This window comes from Topomyia yanbarensis, chromosome 1, assembly GCF_030247195.1.
Source record: "Topomyia yanbarensis strain Yona2022 chromosome 1, ASM3024719v1, whole genome shotgun sequence".
NCBI lineage: Eukaryota > Metazoa > Arthropoda > Insecta > Diptera > Culicidae > Topomyia > Topomyia yanbarensis.
Window position 1 is genome coordinate 193,538,182 of NC_080670.1, and position 22,369 is coordinate 193,560,550.

Sequence of the window (22,369 nt, forward strand, 5' to 3'; positions counted from 1 at the left end):
GACCACGGGATTCTGCCAGTGGCTTCGATTCTACCTTGCACATCGCGAGGTCGTTGTTAAAATTGGTGACAACGTGTCTGAATCCTTTTCTAAAAATTCCGGAGTTCCTCAAGGTAGTACACTAGGTCCGCTACTATTTTCATTGCTCGTGAATAATGCTAATGTCTTCGTTCTAATGCGTTGAGGGGAATTGTTTTTCACCGATGATTTGAAAACATTTCTTGTCATAAGAAATAAAGCCGATTTCCGTTACAGTGTTCAGTAGAGTGACAAGAAAAAAATGACCTCTATCGGCCAATCCCTGAGTCGATTGTTAGTGCCACCAGGAGAACTTGCACCAAATTTGAAGCAAATCGAACAAGTCTAGCTACCGGACCAACGTTTGCCCTACAATCCTCGGACGCCTCGATCTTCAAGCTCGCGTTCGAGCTCTGCGCAATAACTCTCTTCTGCGAGTCCCATTCAGGAGAACTAACTATGGGCGCCAGGGCGCTGTTACCGGACTCCAGCGTGTGTTTAACAGTGTGGCGACGGCGTTTGACTTCAACCTGACAAGGAATTCGATAAAAACTAAAATTATTCGTATTCTGAAATGTAATTAGTTAAAGTAACCACCATTGGGGCCAAGGGGTCTGTTGGTGACGGTACAACAAATAAACAAATAAACAAATAAACGTGCCTGAAGTTTGTATTAGATTTTACGACAATGGAGAAAACCCACTAGCTCGCATTTTCACCACTAGATGGCACTGTATGCATCGTCTTATCGCTGTGGGTGAAAATAAGATAGATAATTTCAATTGTTTTAGATAATCGAGTACTGATACACAACCATGCACTGCTAGGCCCCATGCATCACTTCGTTAAAAGTTTAATAAATTCTTTTAACAAAGAGGGATTGACTAGCAGTCTTCGACAAAGTTGTAAAGAATTAAATCATCTTTCTTATTTTCACTTATAGTGACAATAGAATGCATACAGTGTCATCTAGCGGCGAAAATGCGCACTAGTCCGGTAGCTAGACTTGTCCGATTTCATTCAAATTTGGAGCAAGTACTCCTGGTGGGATTGGAAATCGATTCAGGAGTGGCCCGATTGAGTTTCCAAAAAATCATTATTTTCTAGGGTAGTCTAATGGTCACACGTACGCGATGGCTACTGATAGATCCTCATCATAGACAGACACTTTTTATTCCTATTTTAGCGACTATGGGTGAGTTAATTTTTTCCCTTAATAATATTGATATTTACGGAATTGGGTTGACCAGTAGATGAAAGAAATTTGGGTATGACGCCATTTCAAAATACAAGTTGTTTTTTTTTCGATTAAATTTTTTGCTTAGCCAGTACTCTCCATCCCGAATTTTAAAATGGTGTCAGATATTCATTTCGATCAACGCCAAGCCCGTTTAGTTAGTCTTATAAACTCAACCGTAATCTTGTGGGCAGCCCATCCTGATGAAAAATATAGTATCACCAGTTTACCAAAAAGCTTACGCGTCAAAGTATCACCATTGAAGAATAGTGTGAATATTAATGTTCCCATAACGCTTCCTTGCGGTACCGATGATTTGCTACTAAACTGAAAAGCAATGTGAAGGCTAAGCTGACCTCGTCAAACTCTAGCACCCAAAAGGAATGGTCAGTCAATCAGTAAATTAATTTCGTGTTATTCTTGTTTCGCGAAATGTAGTTTGACGTGAAATTAACAACATTTGAGCTTACACATCGAGGTGACCGCTGTTGTAGTACCGGAGTCGATACTTCCAGGAAATTCTAGAATAAAAAATTTAGATAACAAACAGCACGAGTTCAAAGTCGAAACAAAGGTTGGAAACTTTGCATAAACTTTTTCATCACAAGTTCTCAAAAGTTTCGGGAAATCAGAGAATTTATATAATTTGGTATATCTATAATATAATTTACAACCGTTCAGACTAATCATACTTGAAATACCTATATGTTTCACTCTAGGCAGTATCTTAAGACAATTCATTTTTTGTTTATTTAGCGACGATCTCTGTCTGACGTGATTCGAGATGATATCGTCAATATTGAAATAATCTTTGCAATACCCCAATACTCCAACCTCTAGCCTACTCTGGTTTGCGCCTAGTACCTCCAAACCAACAGCCAGCCCACCAGTAGAAAAGCATACGACAGAGAAAACGAATACACAATTATAATGCGCATCGCTAGACACAAGCATGAACATTCGGCTATGCTACAACGATTATGTTTATTTGCTCATTTCGTCAAGCGTATGTAGAATGGTATTTCAATGTTTACTAATATACTATGCAGTATTTCTATGGTTAAGGCGTCATTTTACTTGTCTTCTAACCGTTGAGAGATCGATTCTGTCACAGTAATTATAAAGACTTATCATTCTATTCACCGGACCATCTCTAGCTTGTTCTTGAAATAATTAACCAGATCATATATAACGGCAAAGTACATAAAATTTCATTTGTGAGAGTAATTTGGCGGATTGGACACATTCCGGAATAATTTTGTTGATAAAATCAATCATAGCAAATTCGTGGCGTGCTTTATATGATGCAAGTGGAAATGCTCTCCAATTTGGTTTCGTGCGCTTGATTCAACAAACACATCTAATTTTCACAAATAGAAAAAAAATATACCCACGGCTCAGTTCAGCTAAGGCATACAGTAAGCCAGTCCGATACAGTTCCAAAAAATCATGTTTCTTAATCTTTATTTAATTTACTCTGGATCGTTTCGGTGATATTGACCTGGAATACCATATATAATTTATTGCTGTATCGAAAATAAACCATTAAAGCATTATGCTATATTTCTCCCTAAGGAGGAAAATTTGGTAAAAACCAAAATTTCTCACTAGGGTGAAAAATTGTTGGTAAAACCAGTCTGTACAGGAGGGCACAAATCCTTATTTCATACTCAATTGCGTTTCGGCTTCGCCTCATCAGAAACCGACACTAACTTATTGTCGGAATAGAATAGGCGCCGGCGCTAATCTATTCCGACAATAAGTTAGTGTCGGTTTCTGATGAGGCGAAGCCGAAATGCAATTGAGCATTAAAGCATGTTAGTTGAGGTGAATCGTGGGCTTATATGGTGTGTTCGCTGATTGAATACATTTGAAGCTAGTCTGTCTCCCGGCATTCGGGCTACATGTCCAGCCCACAGTAGTCTGCCCTGCTTTATCAGTTTTCCGATATCAGCATGTTTATACACCTGTCATAGCATGTGATTCATGCATCTGTGCCATGCTCTACCGTGCCTCCGAGTATTGAGCGAAGAATTTTCCTCGCAAACACACCGAGTGTTCGATAGTATGTCTCGTTCAACAACTACACCTCATGGTCGTACAGAGCTACCGTGTGCTTTGTCTTGTCAGAGTGTACAGTCTGTCCGATTCTCGCAGTACAAACGCCTCTTTCACAGCTCTGCGATCGACTTCAATGACGCCGATGTCTTTTGTGTAGCCAAGATGCATATGAAATATCGTGAAGACAGTTGAACTTCTTTGCACATCAGATCTTTGTATCGGGCCACAGTTCGATTTGATTCACTGAATCGTACGTCGCCTTGAAATTCACCTAAAGATGAGGAGTCCGCAGGTTGTATTCCCGGAATTTATCAAAAATGTATTGCAGGGCAAGCATCTGGTCCGTTTTAGGTTGTCATTTTCGAAACTGACAAAAGATTCAGCCAACGGGTGCAGTCCGCTAAACAGAACACGGGAGAGTATTTAATGGGCGGCATTGAGGATCATTTTGCTCCGATAGTTAGTACACTTGAATTTATGGCCCTTCTTGTAGATAGGGCATATGAGGCCATCCAACCAATTTAAAAACATTTCTGGTACCAGCGCAGTGGATTGCTTTATCTAGCCGAGTTCAAGAAATTCGGCTCGGATTTAATTCAACCGAATGGCCCGCTCGTTTTCAGCTTTCGAATTTCACACCTCGTTTAGCGTGAGTGGTTCTCAGTACTTGCTAACGTCCTCGATTCTAAATCGATTTGTGTCGATCTCTACTTGTTTGTGCGTTTAATAGGAACTCAAAGTGCTTCTTCCATCTGGCAGCCCGTTCCTATCGTTAATCATGACCGGCATTGGGGCACTTTTTCTTCTTAAGTTGTTATTCGTTTTGTGAAATTTCTGCACATTGCCGATGAAGTTTTTTCTCGACTTCCCTTAGCAAATCATAGCTATCCATGTTCTGACGTGTAGCCGCTGCAAGCATTCGGCTTCTAGCCCGTTTTTTCTCGTATGTCGATTTTTGGTTTTCAACGTTAAACTAGCCATTTAACTGAATTCCAAGTGTTGTACTCAGCACTTTGTGTTTAGACTGTCCCTTTGTTTGTACAGCTATCCTGGCTCAATTTCAATGAACATTTAGAGAATGTTTTAGCGAAACGGAGCCTTTTATATATCTTTTATATATTTACATGATGTAAAAACTATATAACGCCCTTTAATAATCAATTATTAAATATAATTAATAATCATCCGGCAGATCTCGTACGAGCGACGTGCCATTACGCGTGGAGACCTGCTTTCGAAGTGGGAAATATTGTTTTCCTCATCAACTGTGTCTTGAGCGTCACTCATTGTTTTCTCGCTGTTGTACACTTCCGTGTCATCATCGTGGTTGCTGTCTTCGTGTTCGCGATCAAACGTTTTTTCTTGCGTCTTACCCTTACGGGTCACTCTCTTAATGGTTGTACTGGTTGTTGATTTTGAGGTACTTGGCGCAGCTTTTGCAATTGTCAACATTAACAGTCGTTTGTCGTTGAGGTGATGTTGAGCACTGTGGAATGGAATTGATTTCCGTAAAAGTGCATTCCTCAGTGGTTTATGTGCCCTATTTTCACAGAACAGGCACGCATTGGTGTGTCCTTGAGGTCGCATTATGTTTTGTACTGCATGGGTCGGTAAAGCCACACTCTCTGGACAAAACACATTTGAAATGCAGCATTTTTCCCAAAGGAAATTAGCCCGTAAATTGGTTTGTCCAATTTTTTTCTTTGGGAACCTTTCTTTGACCACTATTCACGATAGCGATGGCTTGTTTCTCCGACCAGTCTGACACACTGCTCTGCGAAAGAGCTCAATCCCAACGAACTGCGCAATTAACTTGCTTGGTCCCGGAGGATTTTGTTCGGGGTTAAAAAGTGTTTTCTGAACTCTCTCGTTGTCTGAAGACTTGGTGCTAGGAGAATTCACGAATGTTAAATGCTAACCGAACGTTTCCGTTACTTCCATGAAGTTTTCTCCCCTTATATTGGTAGAGACGCTACCAATATAAGGGGAGTAAGTGATGCCAGATCTCGTAGCCGAACCTAACTTTTCCCATCGTCCATATATATTAGGCCCTTGATCACCGCGTTGTCAAACACAACCACGTATTTAAAAATAGTTTTTCAATGTTAATGGTTTCGAATGGGCCAATTTGTTGAACGTTATCAGCATTGAATGCCTGACATAGTAGAACTCTATAAAGGTTCCATATTTACCTTCAACAAACGTTCCTCATCACGAATGCTCGATCTAATGCGAAAAGACCGGAAATCAATGGCCACTATATTTGATCGGAGCACCACTTTTTGCTTCGGCGACTTACTCATCTCAACAGATCCCAGCGGCAAAAATTAAAGTAACAGTTTCTTTTGTTCCTCGGACAAGAAACGCAATATAAAAGTTTTTTGTCGTTCGCTTTGCGCTGGCTCGGGCAGAAGCTAAGTATCGTGACCGTTGGCTTTCGTGATTGGAAATAGCGATCTTCTTCAACATTTTCTCCTCAATTTGTTTAAATCAAAAGAGATACAAATTTGTTGGAAATATTTGTTTTGTAAATTCGATTTTAATTTAAACAAGTATCGCTGAGATTCCTGATGCTTATTGATAAATTGTTGCTCTGCCATACGTTCAATGAAATTAGAATATTTCAATTATACCGCTAATAATTCGGTACATGACAAGGAATAAATTAATTGAGTAATTTCTCCGTCATTGAGCACGGTCGGTCGTCTCTAAAGGATCAACGAACCGCGACGTCGGTCCCCAAATCATAGACAGAGAGTGGCATCATTTGTAAACCTCACCGTACGGTTCACTGCCAGACGCCGACCGACCAACCTGACAGCAGCGGGTTGAAACCAATCTGCTTGGGCTACTGCCCCGAAGCTAAAAGCGGATATATGAGAAACTACTCACCTTAATAACGGTCACGTTTTCCTGTGATGGCGAGGCGAGTCCACGGCACGGCATGAAACGGAACGAGAAGAACAGTAAAAAAAACACAGAAACAGAAGTTAGATTGGATCCAAACGGTTCTCGTTTTGGGACTGAATTGCTCCCCGTATAAATGATTTATGAGACTTTGAGGGCGCACACAGGATGCAGGAACAATATTTTTTCGGTCTTTGATGAATACGAGATATCGAGGGGTGGACGGAAGGTAACGCGACGCGACGCGACGAGCCACTGTCCAAATATTTTGCCAGTCCTCCTGATATACCTTGGACCTCGGAACTCGGACGGAAAAGAGCTCAGCTTAATAAAATAAATAAAACATATCTTGTCAGTCAATAAATCACTTTTCCGGCAATGTTGAGAGCCGGGAGGCATGCGGAGCGGAGGCTTGCCAGGGTTGTGCTCTACATGGAAATGGTACGAAATTTTATGGTTCCGAAAAAGGATCAGCCGGCGTTAAGCTGAACCGGGGAACCGGCATGGATCAAGATTGAACCGAAGGGGAGGGGGATTAATGGGCTAATAAAAGTTGGGTGGTTATTATGGCATGTCGTCACAGTAACGAGCAAAGGTTGGGAGGGCTTTCAATGTTCAGATTTTCTGCGGAAAGGATGCTGAAATCATTTCAATGGAACTTTTCCCGCATTATTTGGGGTGGAAAATCGAACGCACTTACCGTTGTTTTAAAATCAATTTTCTTCCCCAGCCTCGCCTCGCCGAGGGTCCAATTGTGGATGGCTTGGGCCACCTCGGGATTTTCCGGATCGACCAGCCGGAAGGCGGTGATGTTTGTTCCACCGTACTTGAACTCGTCCAGACTGATGGTGTGCAGATCCTGAAGGGCGAAAGTGAGAACATGGCAGAAAACGAAACGGAAATTATTGGGAACGGTTGGTGGGGGTGCAAAGCTTCGACGCCAAGGACTAGGGACCTACCAGCGAGGTTATCAGATAGCTGTGGTAATCGCTCATCATACCGATTTGCTGGGCTTGTTTGAGTACGTCGTAGATTTTCTCTATCGTACAGTCCAGGACGATGTGAGACTCGGCCGAGTTTTTTATCTGCTTCAACAGTGGCCTGCGGTTGGCGTCCGGATCCCGTCCCGATGATGGAATTTGCAGCGGCGGCATTCGGTGCGAAACATGAAACGAGATAAAGAAATGTACGGTGAGGTGATGAGTGACGGGTTCACACTTCTGTAGATGGCAATCTAGTCGGGATAAGGTAAGGGTGTCGAAATCAAACTAAGCTCATAAATTGAATATGGCTTATTTGTCCGCTCCATTAGAGCTGACATGCCATGGGTTGTTCAAATACGTGATGATAAAATCAAAGACAATTTATTAGCCGCGTCTACGGTTGTGACTGAATTAATGGAGTAGTCAATAACAAAAAATGATTGAAAAGAAATATTTGTAGTTCCTTCCTTGCCGGAACAAATGATATCGAACAGTCAACTTTCTCATAGCTCAAAGTAGGCCAGAATAATCCCATTGTTTGCCCTGAGGGGATTACAAACAAGACAGATGCAGATAGGCCTACGGCTAAAACCACGAGCCTGTCCAAGCAGGCTGTGCAAATTGAAAATAAGTGTTGTCCTGTATTAGACAGTTTCGAGAATTAGTGCTAGTTTGTACACAGTTCAGTTCCGTTTGGAGTCTGGTTTTCGGTCAAAATCATCTACAGACCCCGGAACTAAGAAAAACCAGCAAATTAGTTCTACGCCTACATTTTGGCTCAAATCAGAATTGTGCCTCCTTCCCCAAAAATCCGACAGCAACAAAAGTCCAAGAGCGATGATAACTGCTGAACCAAGAACCAGCTGTGCTAATTTGTAAATTTTCCGAGCAATCAATAACGCCGCCTATTTGTTTACCAAACAAAGCCTCGATTGCGGCACTGGCTTCTGCTGCTTGCTACCGGGGCCAAACTGGGCACACCGCCAGACAGCCAGCAAAATATCAGAAACGATAGCCTCCAGTCAGTCTCGTCCTCATCTCGTTTGTTATCGTTTGTTCAATCGCCCCGTCGCCGTCGATCAAAACAGCGGGCCGCTGCTACATCATCATCAGCTATCGGCATAACGGAGAAAAACGGGCGAGAGAATCCCATCAGGAAACTTTCCCAATCTATCGAGTTTATTACCAGCGCGGTCCGGATCGTGGAGTCAGGAGTCAGAATGCCAGTAGGTCAGCCAACCATCATCCGGGCCGGGCCGCTTGCTTGCTGTTTGACACTCCAGGATCAGATCCGACAGAAAAACATACCCAGCGGTTGCAGCACAATGTAAACAGCGGGGTGCGAAAAATAGTCGATTCGAGGAAAAACTATCAGTGATTGAATAGGTTCGCTGTTCCGATTAATCGATGATGGTTCTGTCTATGGTGAACGGGGTAAGTGGTGTGAAATTGAAATAATTCATTACTTGTTTTTCTCGTGTAGGTGGTTCCAAACCTCAAATATAACGTCTTTTAAAATTAGTTAAATTGAAGAAACTTTGCTGAAAATACTTAACACTTACATACATCAAACGAATTATGTTGCAGTACAAATAAGTGGAATCTATTACGAATGACACTGGGAAAAAAATTTTCACCGGCATTCTCAACAGCGTTCGTATTGTGACAACGCGAGTAACTAAACCTATACCTTCTTACATGACTCTCGATTGCAAATCACCTATAAGCAAACAACGCTAATGACATATCCCGGGCGGACTCCAACATGCCAATTCTGTAACCATGCAGCCCACTACGGGAAACATGCGCCGAAGCAACTATTCAAAACTCATCTACTACAGTTTTCCCCAAGGAATATGGTGAAAAACCACTTTGTACATAAGGACACAAAACCTACTTTGAAATTGTCTAAAAACGTTTCGCGTTCCGCTCTTCAGCCCATGACAGCCGTCGTGACCGCCATGCAGACGTTAAGTACAACAAAGCAAACATTACTTATGATCGCATAAAACGACTGCTAGCGGTTTCCGTCCCGTTAGAGCAGAAGTTCTGATTCTGAGAGCATATAATTGGAATCGAGACTTTGTATTAGACCTGTGCGCCGCCGCGCCACGCCGCCGCCGCCGGTGATTTTTAACGTACGCCGACGCCGAACGGTAGACCGGCGGTGCGCCGCCGATGCATTTTTCCCGCGCCGACAATTCGCGAACTCTAAAATTGTTGACTCATAATTTTATCCACAAATCTAGAAACATTGTCTATGGACCGAATATACGACGTTAACTGATTCATGATTTATCACATCTTGATCAGTATTTGATATTAGTGGTCGTCAATTGGATTACAAAATTAAAATAATCTTGATATTTTCTCGAAAACCATTATACGACACTCGTTATATAATTCAAAGATCCATTTTTGCTTCGTCAACTGGTTATGATTGTGAGCATATAAGTTTCAATTCACCATTTGTGTGCGTGAAATGATCCACAAATAAAAAAAAACTTCCACTTTCAAGATATATGTGCCTGAAATTTACGATTGTATACCTGATCCTAATCTTTGCACGTAATCAATTTAACTGGAACGCAGTTGATTTTTTAACCGATTCTTAATTCCTAATATGCTACACACGATTCACCAGTCGAGCTCGTGAAACTGTTCATGATGTAATTCAGACTATTATTCATGGATTATTCGCTCTGCTTTTTGGTTTTGAAATTTCTATGTGAGCTATTGTGTACAACTGCTAGCAACCAGTCTCATAGGCACGAGCATTAGATACAAAGACATTACTAGGACCTGTAACCCTGTTATTCCTTTGTTAAAATTCAGAGAAATGTTCGGAATTAAATGAAACTGTTCTGAGCAAAATACATTACCTAGCCACAATTCATGTCCGTGAAATAATTTAGAGAACTATAAGACACGTGACTCTGTGTAAAAAATCCAACGGTAAGCTCAAGCCTAAAATATCACGATAACACGACGAGAATTTACGAAAATCGTTGCAGGTCGTTCAATTCTTGATTGTTTTAGTCAATAAAATTAATACAAATCAATGTTTCATCGAGTTATGAATTAGAATCATAAAATTATTAAACATATTCAGACACAACCACCTACTAAACATTTGAGTATAATGTCATCTTTTTTTGCGTGAACTAGTTTTGTGAAAGCACAAAAATTATTTTCAATACCAGGTTTATTTATAATTTATTGAATCGTGACCTATTTTAATTTTTTTTTCTCGAGGAATAGTTGAGCAAAGTGATCTTGACTTTTCGCGACGCTGGTGCACAGATGTGGCGAAGCAGAGGGTAAGATTTCTAGTCTCATAAATTATTCATCGTGTGATCTAGCCCCACTCAAGAAAGATTTTCAGTGTCAGTTGCACCAGCCCGGTATCACAGACAAATAAGACGTAACACGAGATGAATTTTCATCACTCGTAGTAAAAAACGGTCGATTTCAATTACAAATCGGTGGCGTTAGTGAAGAGATTTTGACATAGAGCTAAATGCGTTACTTAGTTTCCGCACCCACCCGAAAACGTTACGGTCTTTTTAATCCCATGCAAACCAAAACAAACAATATGGGCCGGAAATGTGAAATTCATTCTTGTCGAAGTGCCCAAGGTGGGAGTTGTTCACAACCATTTCTTAAGTTACAACACGATGCCGATCGGTGAGTAAGCACATAACAGGATGTTAGTAATTTAATTGATTCGGTGTATCGAATGTATGCAATGGATTAGAATTTGTTGGTCCCCGGAACTGCTGGAGAAATTGGCGGGGTGCAGGTGCTACGAAAACTAGAGATACGCTCAGACCATTTTCAATCAGACTTGTTTAGTGATCAGTTTCAACCTAACGCGTCAAGTCGTGGAATGATTATGATTGATAGTAACTGTATATTTAGGTTTCGTCTGGGTGTAGATCTGTATGATTCCAGCACATCGAGCATACTTTGCACTCAAGATAGAAGCAGATCGTACGTTGTAAGAAAATGTAGTGCCAGGGAATCGTATTTTTTTTATTTTTGATTATAGAGGTTTTAACCTTAAAGTCATTCGCCTCTTCGGGTTAGAAAAATCTCTTAAGAAAAATTTCTAACCCTATGTGCGGGGTCGGGGCTCGAACCCAGGTGCGCTGCGTGCAAGGCAATCGATTTACCAACTACGCTACGCCCACCCCCCAGGGAATCGTATTCCTTATCATCGTGGCGATTTTGTACTTACAAGAAGTAAAAGTAAACACCAGCCTGGAAAATGAAGTAATGTGTCTACCTTGAAAACTGTCCTTACACGATCATTAAAAGTGACATTTCTGCGCAGTAATGCCAATAATAACGCCTCGTGTTAGGGTACCTGATATCTGCGGGATTCTAAAAGAGCGACGGTAAACAACCCAGGGACAACTTGACAGATAGTGCTTGTTTCATATATGCACCACCAATTTGATGGTGGCGCTAGTATGCCTTCTCTGTATGAGTACCACGAACAACGAAACGAAAAAGTTTCAAGAGAAAAGCGTGTTTCGTTACGTGTGTTATGAACGCCGTCAATGCGGCTAGAACAACATTTAGAAAAAGCTTATTCCAAAATAAGAATAAAGAAAACTATTATTAGAGAATAAATTTATCCCTAACTGAAAACCGTCAGCAAAGTTACATAAATCTTATTATATATTTAGCAGGAAGTCGTTGTTTTTAACAACCAGCTCTCTTCCTTCCTAAACATGTTTAGGTGTTCTTGTTGTGTGAAGTTTGAAATCGTTAAATCATTGGTGCTTTTTATCTCGAGAAATGTAAATAAAAAACATTTTGGCCCATGAAAGTACATCACCACCAAGCTTAACAATTCGTTTTGAATAGAATTTGTGTTTTTATCAGAATTCTAGCAGCAAAAAGAAATGGTAGAAATGGTAGAAATGCTTGAATTGATTATTTTCCACAGATATGGAAAATAATAAATGGGATGCGCCTTTTTCAAATTTTGCTCCATTCGAGCCGTCATGACATCACCAAATCACCCCAAAATTTGCTTATGAATTCAATTAATGGGAGCTGCCAATTGTCCCCGGGCTTATGGTAAAGATGAATAAAAAAAAAACAATGAAACGACAACAACAATTAATTTCCTCAAACAAAACAAACTGTTTTACCATTGCTTAATTTCCCAAATATAGAACAATAAATAATTATTATGGGTCATTGAAATACAGTCGTTATTCTGCATTCTCCAAATTTGTCCATTGCAATCATTATTACATGCGAAGTCGTAGTATGCGACATCGACAATTTTTCTATTTCGTTCTTCAAATTTTACAACTGTAAAAATAGTTCCACCTTTCATTTATTATCTTGCATTTAGCAAGCAGGGTGGCTGGGTACTATTGGAGTTTCAGTTGAAAAAAAAATTTCATATGGTTGCGAGAATTACATTTTGTGCAATGTGTTCAACAGATGTCGCTAGTACATCGTGGGCGATGATTTTTTTAGATTTTCTTTACGCTGTAACGTTTGTTTGTATGTGCTGTGAAGTCTGTTACAATAGAAACCGAAAATTTGGGAAAGGAATTGTACTGTCATGATTTTTTTAGTTACATAGGCGTCAATATTCGTCACGCCGACACACGCCGGCGCGCCGCCGCCGATAGGGTCCAACGGCGTGACGCCGCCAACGCCGCCGCCGCCGACCAAAAATGTCGCTTACGCCGCCGCCGATTAAAAATCCATCGGCGCACACCTCTACTTTGTATTAGCTTAGCAAGCCAGTGCAAGTGTAGTTTGCCCTAAGGAATATGGTGAAAAAACATAAAACATAAAACATAAAACATAAAACATAAAACATAAAACATAAAACATAAAACATAAAACATAAAACATAAAACATAAAACATAAAACATAAAACATAAAACATAAAACATAAAACATAAAACATAAAACATAAAACATAAAACATAAAACATAAAACATAAAACATAAAACATAAAACATAAAACATAAAACATAAAACATAAAACATAAAACATAAAACATAAAACATAAAACATAAAACATAAAACATAAAACATAAAACATAAAACATAAAACATAAAACATAAAACATAAAACATAAAACATAAAACATAAAACATAAAACATAAAACATAAAACATAAAACATAAAACATAAAACATAAAACATAAAACATAAAACATAAAACATAAAACATAAAACATAAAACATAAAACATAAAACATAAAACATAAAACATAAAACATAAAACATAAAACATAAAACATAAAACATAAAACATAAAACATAAAACATAAAACATAAAACATAAAACATAAAACATAAAACATAAAACATAAAACATAAAACATAAAACATAAAACATAAAACATAAAACATAAAACATAAAACATAAAACATAAAACATAAAACATAAAACATAAAACATAAAACATAAAACATAAAACATAAAACATAAAACATAAAACATAAAACATAAAACATAAAACATAAACATAAAACATAAAACATAAAACATAAAACATAAAACATAAAACATAAAACATAAAACATAAAACATAAAACATAAAACATAAAACATAAAACATAAAACATAAAACATAAAACATAAAACATAAAACATAAAACATAAAACATAAAACATAAAACATAAAACATAAAACATAAAACATAAAACATAAAACATAAAACATAAAACATAAAACATAAAACATAAAACATAAAACATAAAACATAAAACATAAAACATAAAACATAAAACATAAAACATAAAACATAAAACATAAAACATAAAACATAAAACATAAAACATAAAACATAAAACATAAAACATAAAACATAAAACATAAAACATAAAACATAAAACATAAAACATAAAACATAAAACATAAAACATAAAACATAAAACATAAAACATAAAACATAAAACATAAAACATAAAACATAAAACATAAAACATAAAACATAAAACATAAAACATAAAACATAAAACATAAAACATAAAACATAAAACATAAAACATAAAACATAAAACATAAAACATAAAACATAAAACATAAAACATAAAACATAAAACATAAAACATAAAACATAAAACATAAAACATAAAACATAAAACATAAAACATAAAACATAAAACATAAAACATAAAACATAAAACATAAAACATAAAACATAAAACATAAAACATAAAACATAAAACATAAAACATAAAACATAAAACATAAAACATAAAACATAAAACATAAAACATAAAACATAAAACATAAAACATAAAACATAAAACATAAACATAAAACATAAAACATAAAACATAAAACATAAAACATAAAACATAAAACATAAAACATAAAACATAAAACATAAAACATAAAACATAAAACATAAAACATAAAACATAAAACATAAAACATAAAACATAAAACATAAAACATAAAACATAAAACATAAAACATAAAACATAAAACATAAAACATAAAACATAAAACATAAAACATAAAACATAAAACATAAAACATAAAACATAAAACATAAAACATAAAACATAAAACATAAAACATAAAACATAAAACATAAAACATAAAACATAAAACATAAAACATAAAACATAAAACATAAAACATAAAACATAAAACATAAAACATAAAACATAAAACATAAAACATAAAACATAAAACATAAAACATAAAACATAAAACATAAAACATAAAACATAAAACATAAAACATAAAACATAAAACATAAAACATAAAACATAAAACATAAAACATAAAACATAAAACATAAAACATAAAACATAAAACATAAAACATAAAACATAAAACATAAAACATAAAACATAAAACATAAAACATAAAACATAAAACATAAAACATAAAACATAAAACATAAAACATAAAACATAAAACATAAAACATAAAACATAAAACATAAAACATAAAACATAAAACATAAAACATAAAACATAAAACATAAAACATAAAACATAAAACATAAAACATAAAACATAAAACATAAAACAAAACATAAAACATAAAACATAACACATAAAACGGAAAGGGTGAATCATGAAACGTATAAAATGTACAAAAGGTAATAAATGTAAAAATATCAAAAAGGTAACAACGGTAACAAATGCACCTTTTTACATTTTTTTACTTTTTTTACATTTTTTACATTTTTCACCTTTTTTAGATGTTTTACATTTGCATTTTTTACATTTTCTACATTTTTAACCTTTTTGACCTATATTTTGACCATTTTTACATTTTTTACATATTTTACCTTCTTTGCCCTTTTTAACTTTTTTACCTTTTTCACCTTTTTACATTTTTTACATTCTTTATATTTTTTACATTTTGTACATACTTTATATTTTTTATATATTTTACCTTTTTTGCATTTTTCACATTTTTTACATCTTGCATATTTTTACATATTTTTACCATTTTTACATTTTTTACATATTTTACCTTCTCTATCCTTTTTACCTTTTTTACCTTTTTCACTTTTTTTACCTTTTTTACATTTTAACATTTTTTACCTTTTTACATTTTTTACAATATTTATTTTTTTTTTACATTTTTTTGCATTTTTACCTATTTGTCTTTTTAGATTTTTTACATTTTGTACATTTTTTATATTTTCTACAATTTTTACATTTTTACCTTTTAGACCTTTTTACATTTCTTACATATTTTCCCTTCTTTACCCTTTTTACCTTTATGCATTTTTTACAATTTTTACATTTTTCACATTTTTTATATTTTCTAATTTTTTTACATTTTTACCTTTTAGACCTTTTTACATTTTTTACATATTTTACCTTCTTTACCCTTTTTTACATTTTTTACCTTTTTTACACGTTTTTAAATTTTTTTATTTTTATAATCTTTCACATTTTTTGCACTTTTTTACCTTTTTAACCTTTTTTACCATTTTTGCATATTTTACCTTCTTTACCCTTTTTACTTTTTTCACATTTTTTGCCTTTTTACATTTTTTACATATTTTACCTTCTTTACCCTTTTTACCTTTTTCACATTTTTTACCTTTTTCATTTTTACATTGTTTACCTTTTTTACCTTTTTAGATTTTTTACAATTTGTAATTTTTTACTTTTTTACATTTTTTACCTTTTTTGCCTTTTTTAGATTTTTTACATTTCTTACATGGAAAAAAGGAACGAGGAGAAAGGATCTATTAACAAAAAATGAGATAAGAATTATCAAGGTTCTTTCACAATAATTCTATGTAAGAATGAAGTGGCTCCATGCAAAATAAAAATTGTCATATGTAACTATAGTAGCTTGTAATTTACTAAAAACTTGCAGCAATTTAATTTCTTTTCTTCAACATATTCGAATGAAGCACGATATGGCAGAGGCGTTATTTATTATCCATAAAATTTCTGCATCGCTCATTGCTTGAAGCCTATTGTTTCGAAGTTAATATCTGTAAAGTATAATTATCATAAATATGACGGCTAGCAACTTGCTCTGGCAATTTCCCGAGCAATCGCGAAGGCAGGCGCATTTCTGTGAACATGCTCAAAGCCGGCTCCCGATACGATCTCTTATCTCAGGGCTATAAAATCAGCAAAATGAATTGAGCTTTTCCATTTCTCGCAAGGGAAGAGGATATTAAGCGCATAAAATTTTGCGCCCCCGAATTTGCTTCCTAACGCCTCGAGCTGAGCCGCCGAAGATTTACGAAAGTTAAATTCCAAAACCCAACCGAAGCCGGTTCTGACTCCATCAAAGCAACAACAGCAACAGCAACAATATCAAACAAAAGCCTTGTGTTGTCAAGTGGGCTCTCCATGGAAAAGGGTAAATCAGACTGTCAGCAGGTAGGGATTACCGGGCGAGCAAAATATTGGAAGGCACCTTTTTATTCGGTTTTTACCGAAGCCCCCAGATTACATGTCTAGTGGGAAAAAAGGGTCTGAGAAAAAAAAAACGTAAAACGGTGTAAGTTTAGTCATAGTGGCACGATCTTAAATCGGTTGAATTTTGTTTTATCATGCGGTCATCGGATGTTTAGTGTTAGTGATTTGACCCGAGGACAACTGGAAAACCCAATAATTTGAAATTAATATAAACAGGCAATCATCCATGGAAAATAGGTAGTTCACAAAACTAAACTGTTTATTCATGAGGATAATTTTCCATCAATCCGGTCGCTCTCTTCTTCGACACACTTCATCCCCGTTTATCAATGGATTGTGCAATTTTGCAAATAAACGCTGATATTTGCCGGTCCACTAAACAGGCTCAGCTGCAGTTCCATTGGAGGTATCAATTCGAACCTCAAATTCGGTTCTGTATTTATGCTTGACTAAATACGGATGGTTGCGTTGAACCCGCTTCATAATAGCTCTTGCCCTAATGGATTTTCCGGAAATGCTGCTTATTCGAACACGTAATCGTTTACTGCGAGGGTAGTGGGGGGAATCGTTTCGTTTCACATCCTGAAAGGGTTGTTGCAACCGTGCGAAGATTATTACGAAATCGGCGCACGGTACGATGGAAACCTAATAGCGTGGGAGTTTCTGTACCGACCTTCGATTGCGTATTCATCCTTCATATTCCGTGTAGACGCGGTCCAATATGTGTAATAGTAGTAGCAAGTTTTCCCCCAGCGTCTTCATTTCTGTACAATCAGAACTTAGATTGCATCAGAAGTGAACGTGATAAAAGTTTTCTGGAGCATCATTGATCCTCGTTTAACATAAGCAGCAGCACATTCCGGATCGTTAGGGACACGAAACATCATAGGAAGGATGTCATCCAGAGCCACGTTAACCGGTACACGGGAGTAGAAGCAGCTCAAAACTATACGTCACAAAGCTCTGGATAATCCGCTGTGCGACGGTAGGTCAATGGGAAAAGTTCAGTATGACTATAATGAAGCACATCATTACACACAACCCATTGGATCCATAGGAGAATTTCTCGTTGCATGTAGAGCTACTACCTCAGAGAGAAACGTGGTGAAATATTTGTCGGGGTTGATTATTATATTTCTAGTAGTTGTGGAATTCAACACGATTCATCCAGGTCAAAGGACTACGTTTTACCCTATCATTCCTGCGGTAGGTTGTACTGTAACCCACCACCAGTGTAGTGTCTGCATCAGGAAGCTAGAAGCTGTATGAAATATGTTGCTCTCAAAGTAACGCATTACCGGTGCATTGTTATTTAATGGAAACCAGGAACGCTGGGCTACGTGCATCGGTGGAGGAGCTTGTCCGTGCCCACGTGCGAAACGTGAGAATCCTGCTCGCTGCTGCTGCTGCTGATAAATAATGTGAAATTCAATTTACTTCCGTCCGACCGTTCGAAAGGATGAAATTCATTTTTTTTGTTCGCGTCACTGCGTGCGAGTGCAGCGTGTCGGAATTAAGGATGTAAATGCGCATCATGTTGCTGCAGCTACCCCCAGCTAGTAGTAGTAGTAGTAGTAGTAGTAGTTGGTACAGACAGAGCGGCCCCAGCAGGGATCACTTACCGATAATCGCCTGAATCGCTTAGCTGACGCACGGTGATGGGATACTCGGACAGGCCGTGCGCTTTCAGCAGTTCCTGCATCCGCACCAGACCCTCGTTCGTCTCGTAGATTATGGTAAATGATTTCCAGCCCCAGGCGGCCACCAGATCGACGTAAGCCTGCGAATGAAAAAAGGGTGCAGTGAAAGAGGGGTTTTAGCGGGTGGTGGGATGATGGAAAAATTCACTGAATCTTTATATGTAACGGAAAATTGGCGAATGTTTCTTTACTTTGTTTATATTAATAATCGTGTCGTTTATTGTTTATTTGCTGCCTTTGACAAATTTCAATCTTAATGGGAGGTTCCCATTCAAAATTTTCAAAAAAATGTTTTTTCTTTACATGTTTTGCAAGGTGTAAGTGTCTAGTTTATTGTGTTAAACTGGTTTTCCGATCCGCGCATCAAAAAAATTTCTACAGGTTCGTAGCGGCGTCCTGGCCGCCATGGAACGCTCTCGGTTTTATACGCACGCCTCAGGTAGAAACCTTTTCACGACATTTTACGCGTTCCCAGAATGCTTTGCGTTGCACTGTACGTGTGTACAGGTCTCGAGAACGTATTTCACGACTTGACCTTTATTTTTTGATTTTGATACATTGTTACTTAAATTCGTATTTATAGATCACAAAACCCATTTTCTTAATTTTGGCTGAAACCCCACTTATTTTTTATGTAACTCTCGACTTTTCTCTTGCTTCTCGTCTCAATGCTGATTCCATGAGCCATTTACTTTTAGTGAATCATTCAGCTCAAAGCCCTATCACTATCTGCTCGGATAGTCCCCGACGGTGAACTCACCCTACTCCGACTGAGAGTTCCTCGAAGGAGGAATTTCTCCCGACACCGAGCTTTATCGAGATCTACTCGGATATTATCCGGCGGTGAACTACCCTACTCCGACTGAGAGTTCCCTGGTAGCGGAATTTCTCTCGTCACCGATGTCTGTTTCGTGAGCCAATTAGCTCCAATTTTTGTCGTAATATAGTCGGATAGTCCACGGCGGTGAATCTACCTTACTGTGAATTCACCAGCGGTAGATTGCTCCCGAAACTGATTTTCGTTTCCTTGAACCATTTATCAGGAATCAGAATATATTAGCTCAAACGGCACGTTCCCCGTATGTAGTCGGGGATTTGTGCCTTACCGTGTCTTTTCATCATTTCCTGAGCGGAACGAAAGGAAAGGAGAAGGCACAGGGAGGAAGTAGAATTGGAAGGGTGGGAAAAATAACAGCATAAAAACAAAAACAAACAGCAGGTAAGTTCAAATCGCCTGTGAGTAGGCCAAAAGCTGTTTGCCACATTGGATAAGAAACTTTAGTATGTTTCTGAGTTTCCGTCGTCCAAACATGGTTTCGTCTATATAAGGACGGCCGAAGATTCGAAATCGCAATTGCGCTACCGCTGGACAGTTGCATATCAGATGATATGAGGTTCCGTAGCCGGTTTCACACAGATCACATGAAAAAGACTCAGCGCGCTGAATAGTTGCCATGTGATAGTAGAGTTTGCAGTGGCCGGTTAAAGCCCTGTGGATCTTCGAAAAATGCAGGAAATTTTTCGAAATCACAGGACACGATTGTTCTAGAAACGCTTTTGTTTGGCGACACGTTTACAGATTTCTCCAATAATTGCGGTGCTCGGACAAAGCCCAGGACCGTATTTTTTCTCTTATCCAACTTGTCGAAATTGGTAGGGTGGGCTTAGGACAAAGCAATCAATCGCTGAACCTGCCCTGGCCAATTCGTCAGCCCATTCATTTCCAGTAATACCGGAATGTCCGGGCACCCAGACAAGGTAGATAGTGTTGAGAATGCTTAGTTCTTCGATTTGGGTTCGGTACGCGATTGCTAGTTTGGACCGTGATTTGTCTGAGCTAAGGGCCTTGATTGCAGCCTGACTATCGGAGCAGACATTTATAGCTTAGCCGGACAAGCTCTGTTGAAGGGCCGATTGTACCCCGTACATAATCGCGAAGATTTCTGCTTGCAATACAGTACAGTATCTACCCAGTGAGTGAGATTGTTCCAATCTCATTTCACGACAATAGACACCAGCACCAGCACGTCCCTCTATCAGAGAACCGTCAGTGTAACAGAACACATGCGTTTGTTGTTTTCACTCCATATAGCCAGAAAAACACTACTCGACATTCATTACAGATGGTTTAGGTATGACTGGAACGTTAGTACCTCTCCTCTCTGACACCACACAAGTCATTCGTACAATTGTCGTTTAAATCCAACAGATGTATTTATTAGGTTTGAGACCCCAGATCTTTCCAAAAGTTTGTCTATCTGAAGGCTATGGACGCTTTCTTTTCTCTGAACTCAAAGAATGCGATTACTAAGCATTGCGTTTATCCAACCTGAGATACATGCAGATACTCCATTACCACGCGTCACTTCCATAATAGATTGAAAGGATACCTTGTCAAAAGTACCCTCAATATCTAATAATACACCCAAGCTAGATTGGGGCGTCTTTTCAATGCTGCAAACAGCATCGTGAGATAGAGTTATCATGGATTTCCTACACTGATAAGCATGTTGCATTGTGTGCAGTGGATATTCAACTAAGCTAACGTTCCTGATGTAATGATCGATTACCATTTCCAATTTTTTTTATAAGAAAAGAACTTGAGCTTAAGCCGTAATCTCTTGGCTTCTTCATAGCTTGAGCGCCACTCTTTGGGAATTAATCTAACAGTTATTTCTCGCCAGGCTTTCGGGTCATACCCCGTAGCAAGACTGGAAAGCATAATCTTTTTTAAGAAATGTTTGAGAATATCGAATCCCTTTTGCAGTAGCACGGGAAGTATTCCATCTTTTCCGGGCGATTTTTATGGAGCAAAGCTGTCAACTGCCCACTTGACCGATTCAGTTGCGCGAGATGACCCGAAAGGTTGACGCCGATTCGAAGCTCTTCTCATATCCTTCTTCATTTTTTCAAGCTCACCCCTCCACCAAATTTCCCTAGTCGATTTAACAGTACGAAGTAGACAAGCTTCTTCGTAGGATGCTACTATGAATGAGTTTGTCGTATCCCGACGTCAACTAAGTCGTCTAGTTGACTAATTGTTAGATAATATCCATGAAATTTGGTCGCCAAGTTTTCCAAAAAGAGATGCGAGTTTGAAGATCCCCAATTACAACGAACCTTTCTCCGGTGTGGAACTCGTAACTGCGCTAAGTACAGCACAGGGCGATTCTGCTGGATTCAACGACGACGGCTATCCCCTGTTAAGCCAAATACCTCCGGTTGCCAAGTGAGTGCTACTAGACGGATTCAACAGGATCTGTGAGGCGCGAGCCTCTACCATTCCCATCCCGAAGAAATGCGAGGAAACCAGAAGCCCGAATAGGTCACATCGACGAAGTATTAAGCGACGCTATAGCCAACGATTTGCATGCGGATATCGCCATTTTAGATCTTGCCTAGACCTACAACACGGTGTGGCGCGAGGGAGTGCTCCGCTAGCAGCACTGATGGGGCATCCACGGAATCCTTGGCTGCTTCATCAAGCAGTACCTCAGAGACCGAAGTTTCAGGCTAAAACTAATCAGATTAATTAACCAGAGCAGACTATCC

General features: G+C 37.9%; 1 protein-coding gene across 3 annotated transcripts in view; it reads right to left on the reverse strand.

Moving 5' to 3' along the window:
* LOC131685733 (glutamate receptor ionotropic, kainate 2) overlaps positions 1-22,369 on the reverse strand; it is a 245,096-nt gene that overhangs the window by 73,120 nt on the left and 149,607 nt on the right. For all 3 annotated transcript variants that reach the window (XM_058969655.1, XM_058969664.1, XM_058969647.1), the window contains exons 5-8: positions 18,740-18,897; positions 7,183-7,324; positions 6,924-7,082; positions 6,209-6,229 (exon numbers count right to left, since the gene is read on the reverse strand). In XM_058969655.1, coding sequence (XP_058825638.1) covers positions 6,209-6,229; positions 6,924-7,082; positions 7,183-7,324; positions 18,740-18,897 — 480 coding nt within the window. The remainder of the gene's footprint in view (positions 1-6,208; positions 6,230-6,923; positions 7,083-7,182; positions 7,325-18,739; positions 18,898-22,369) is intronic.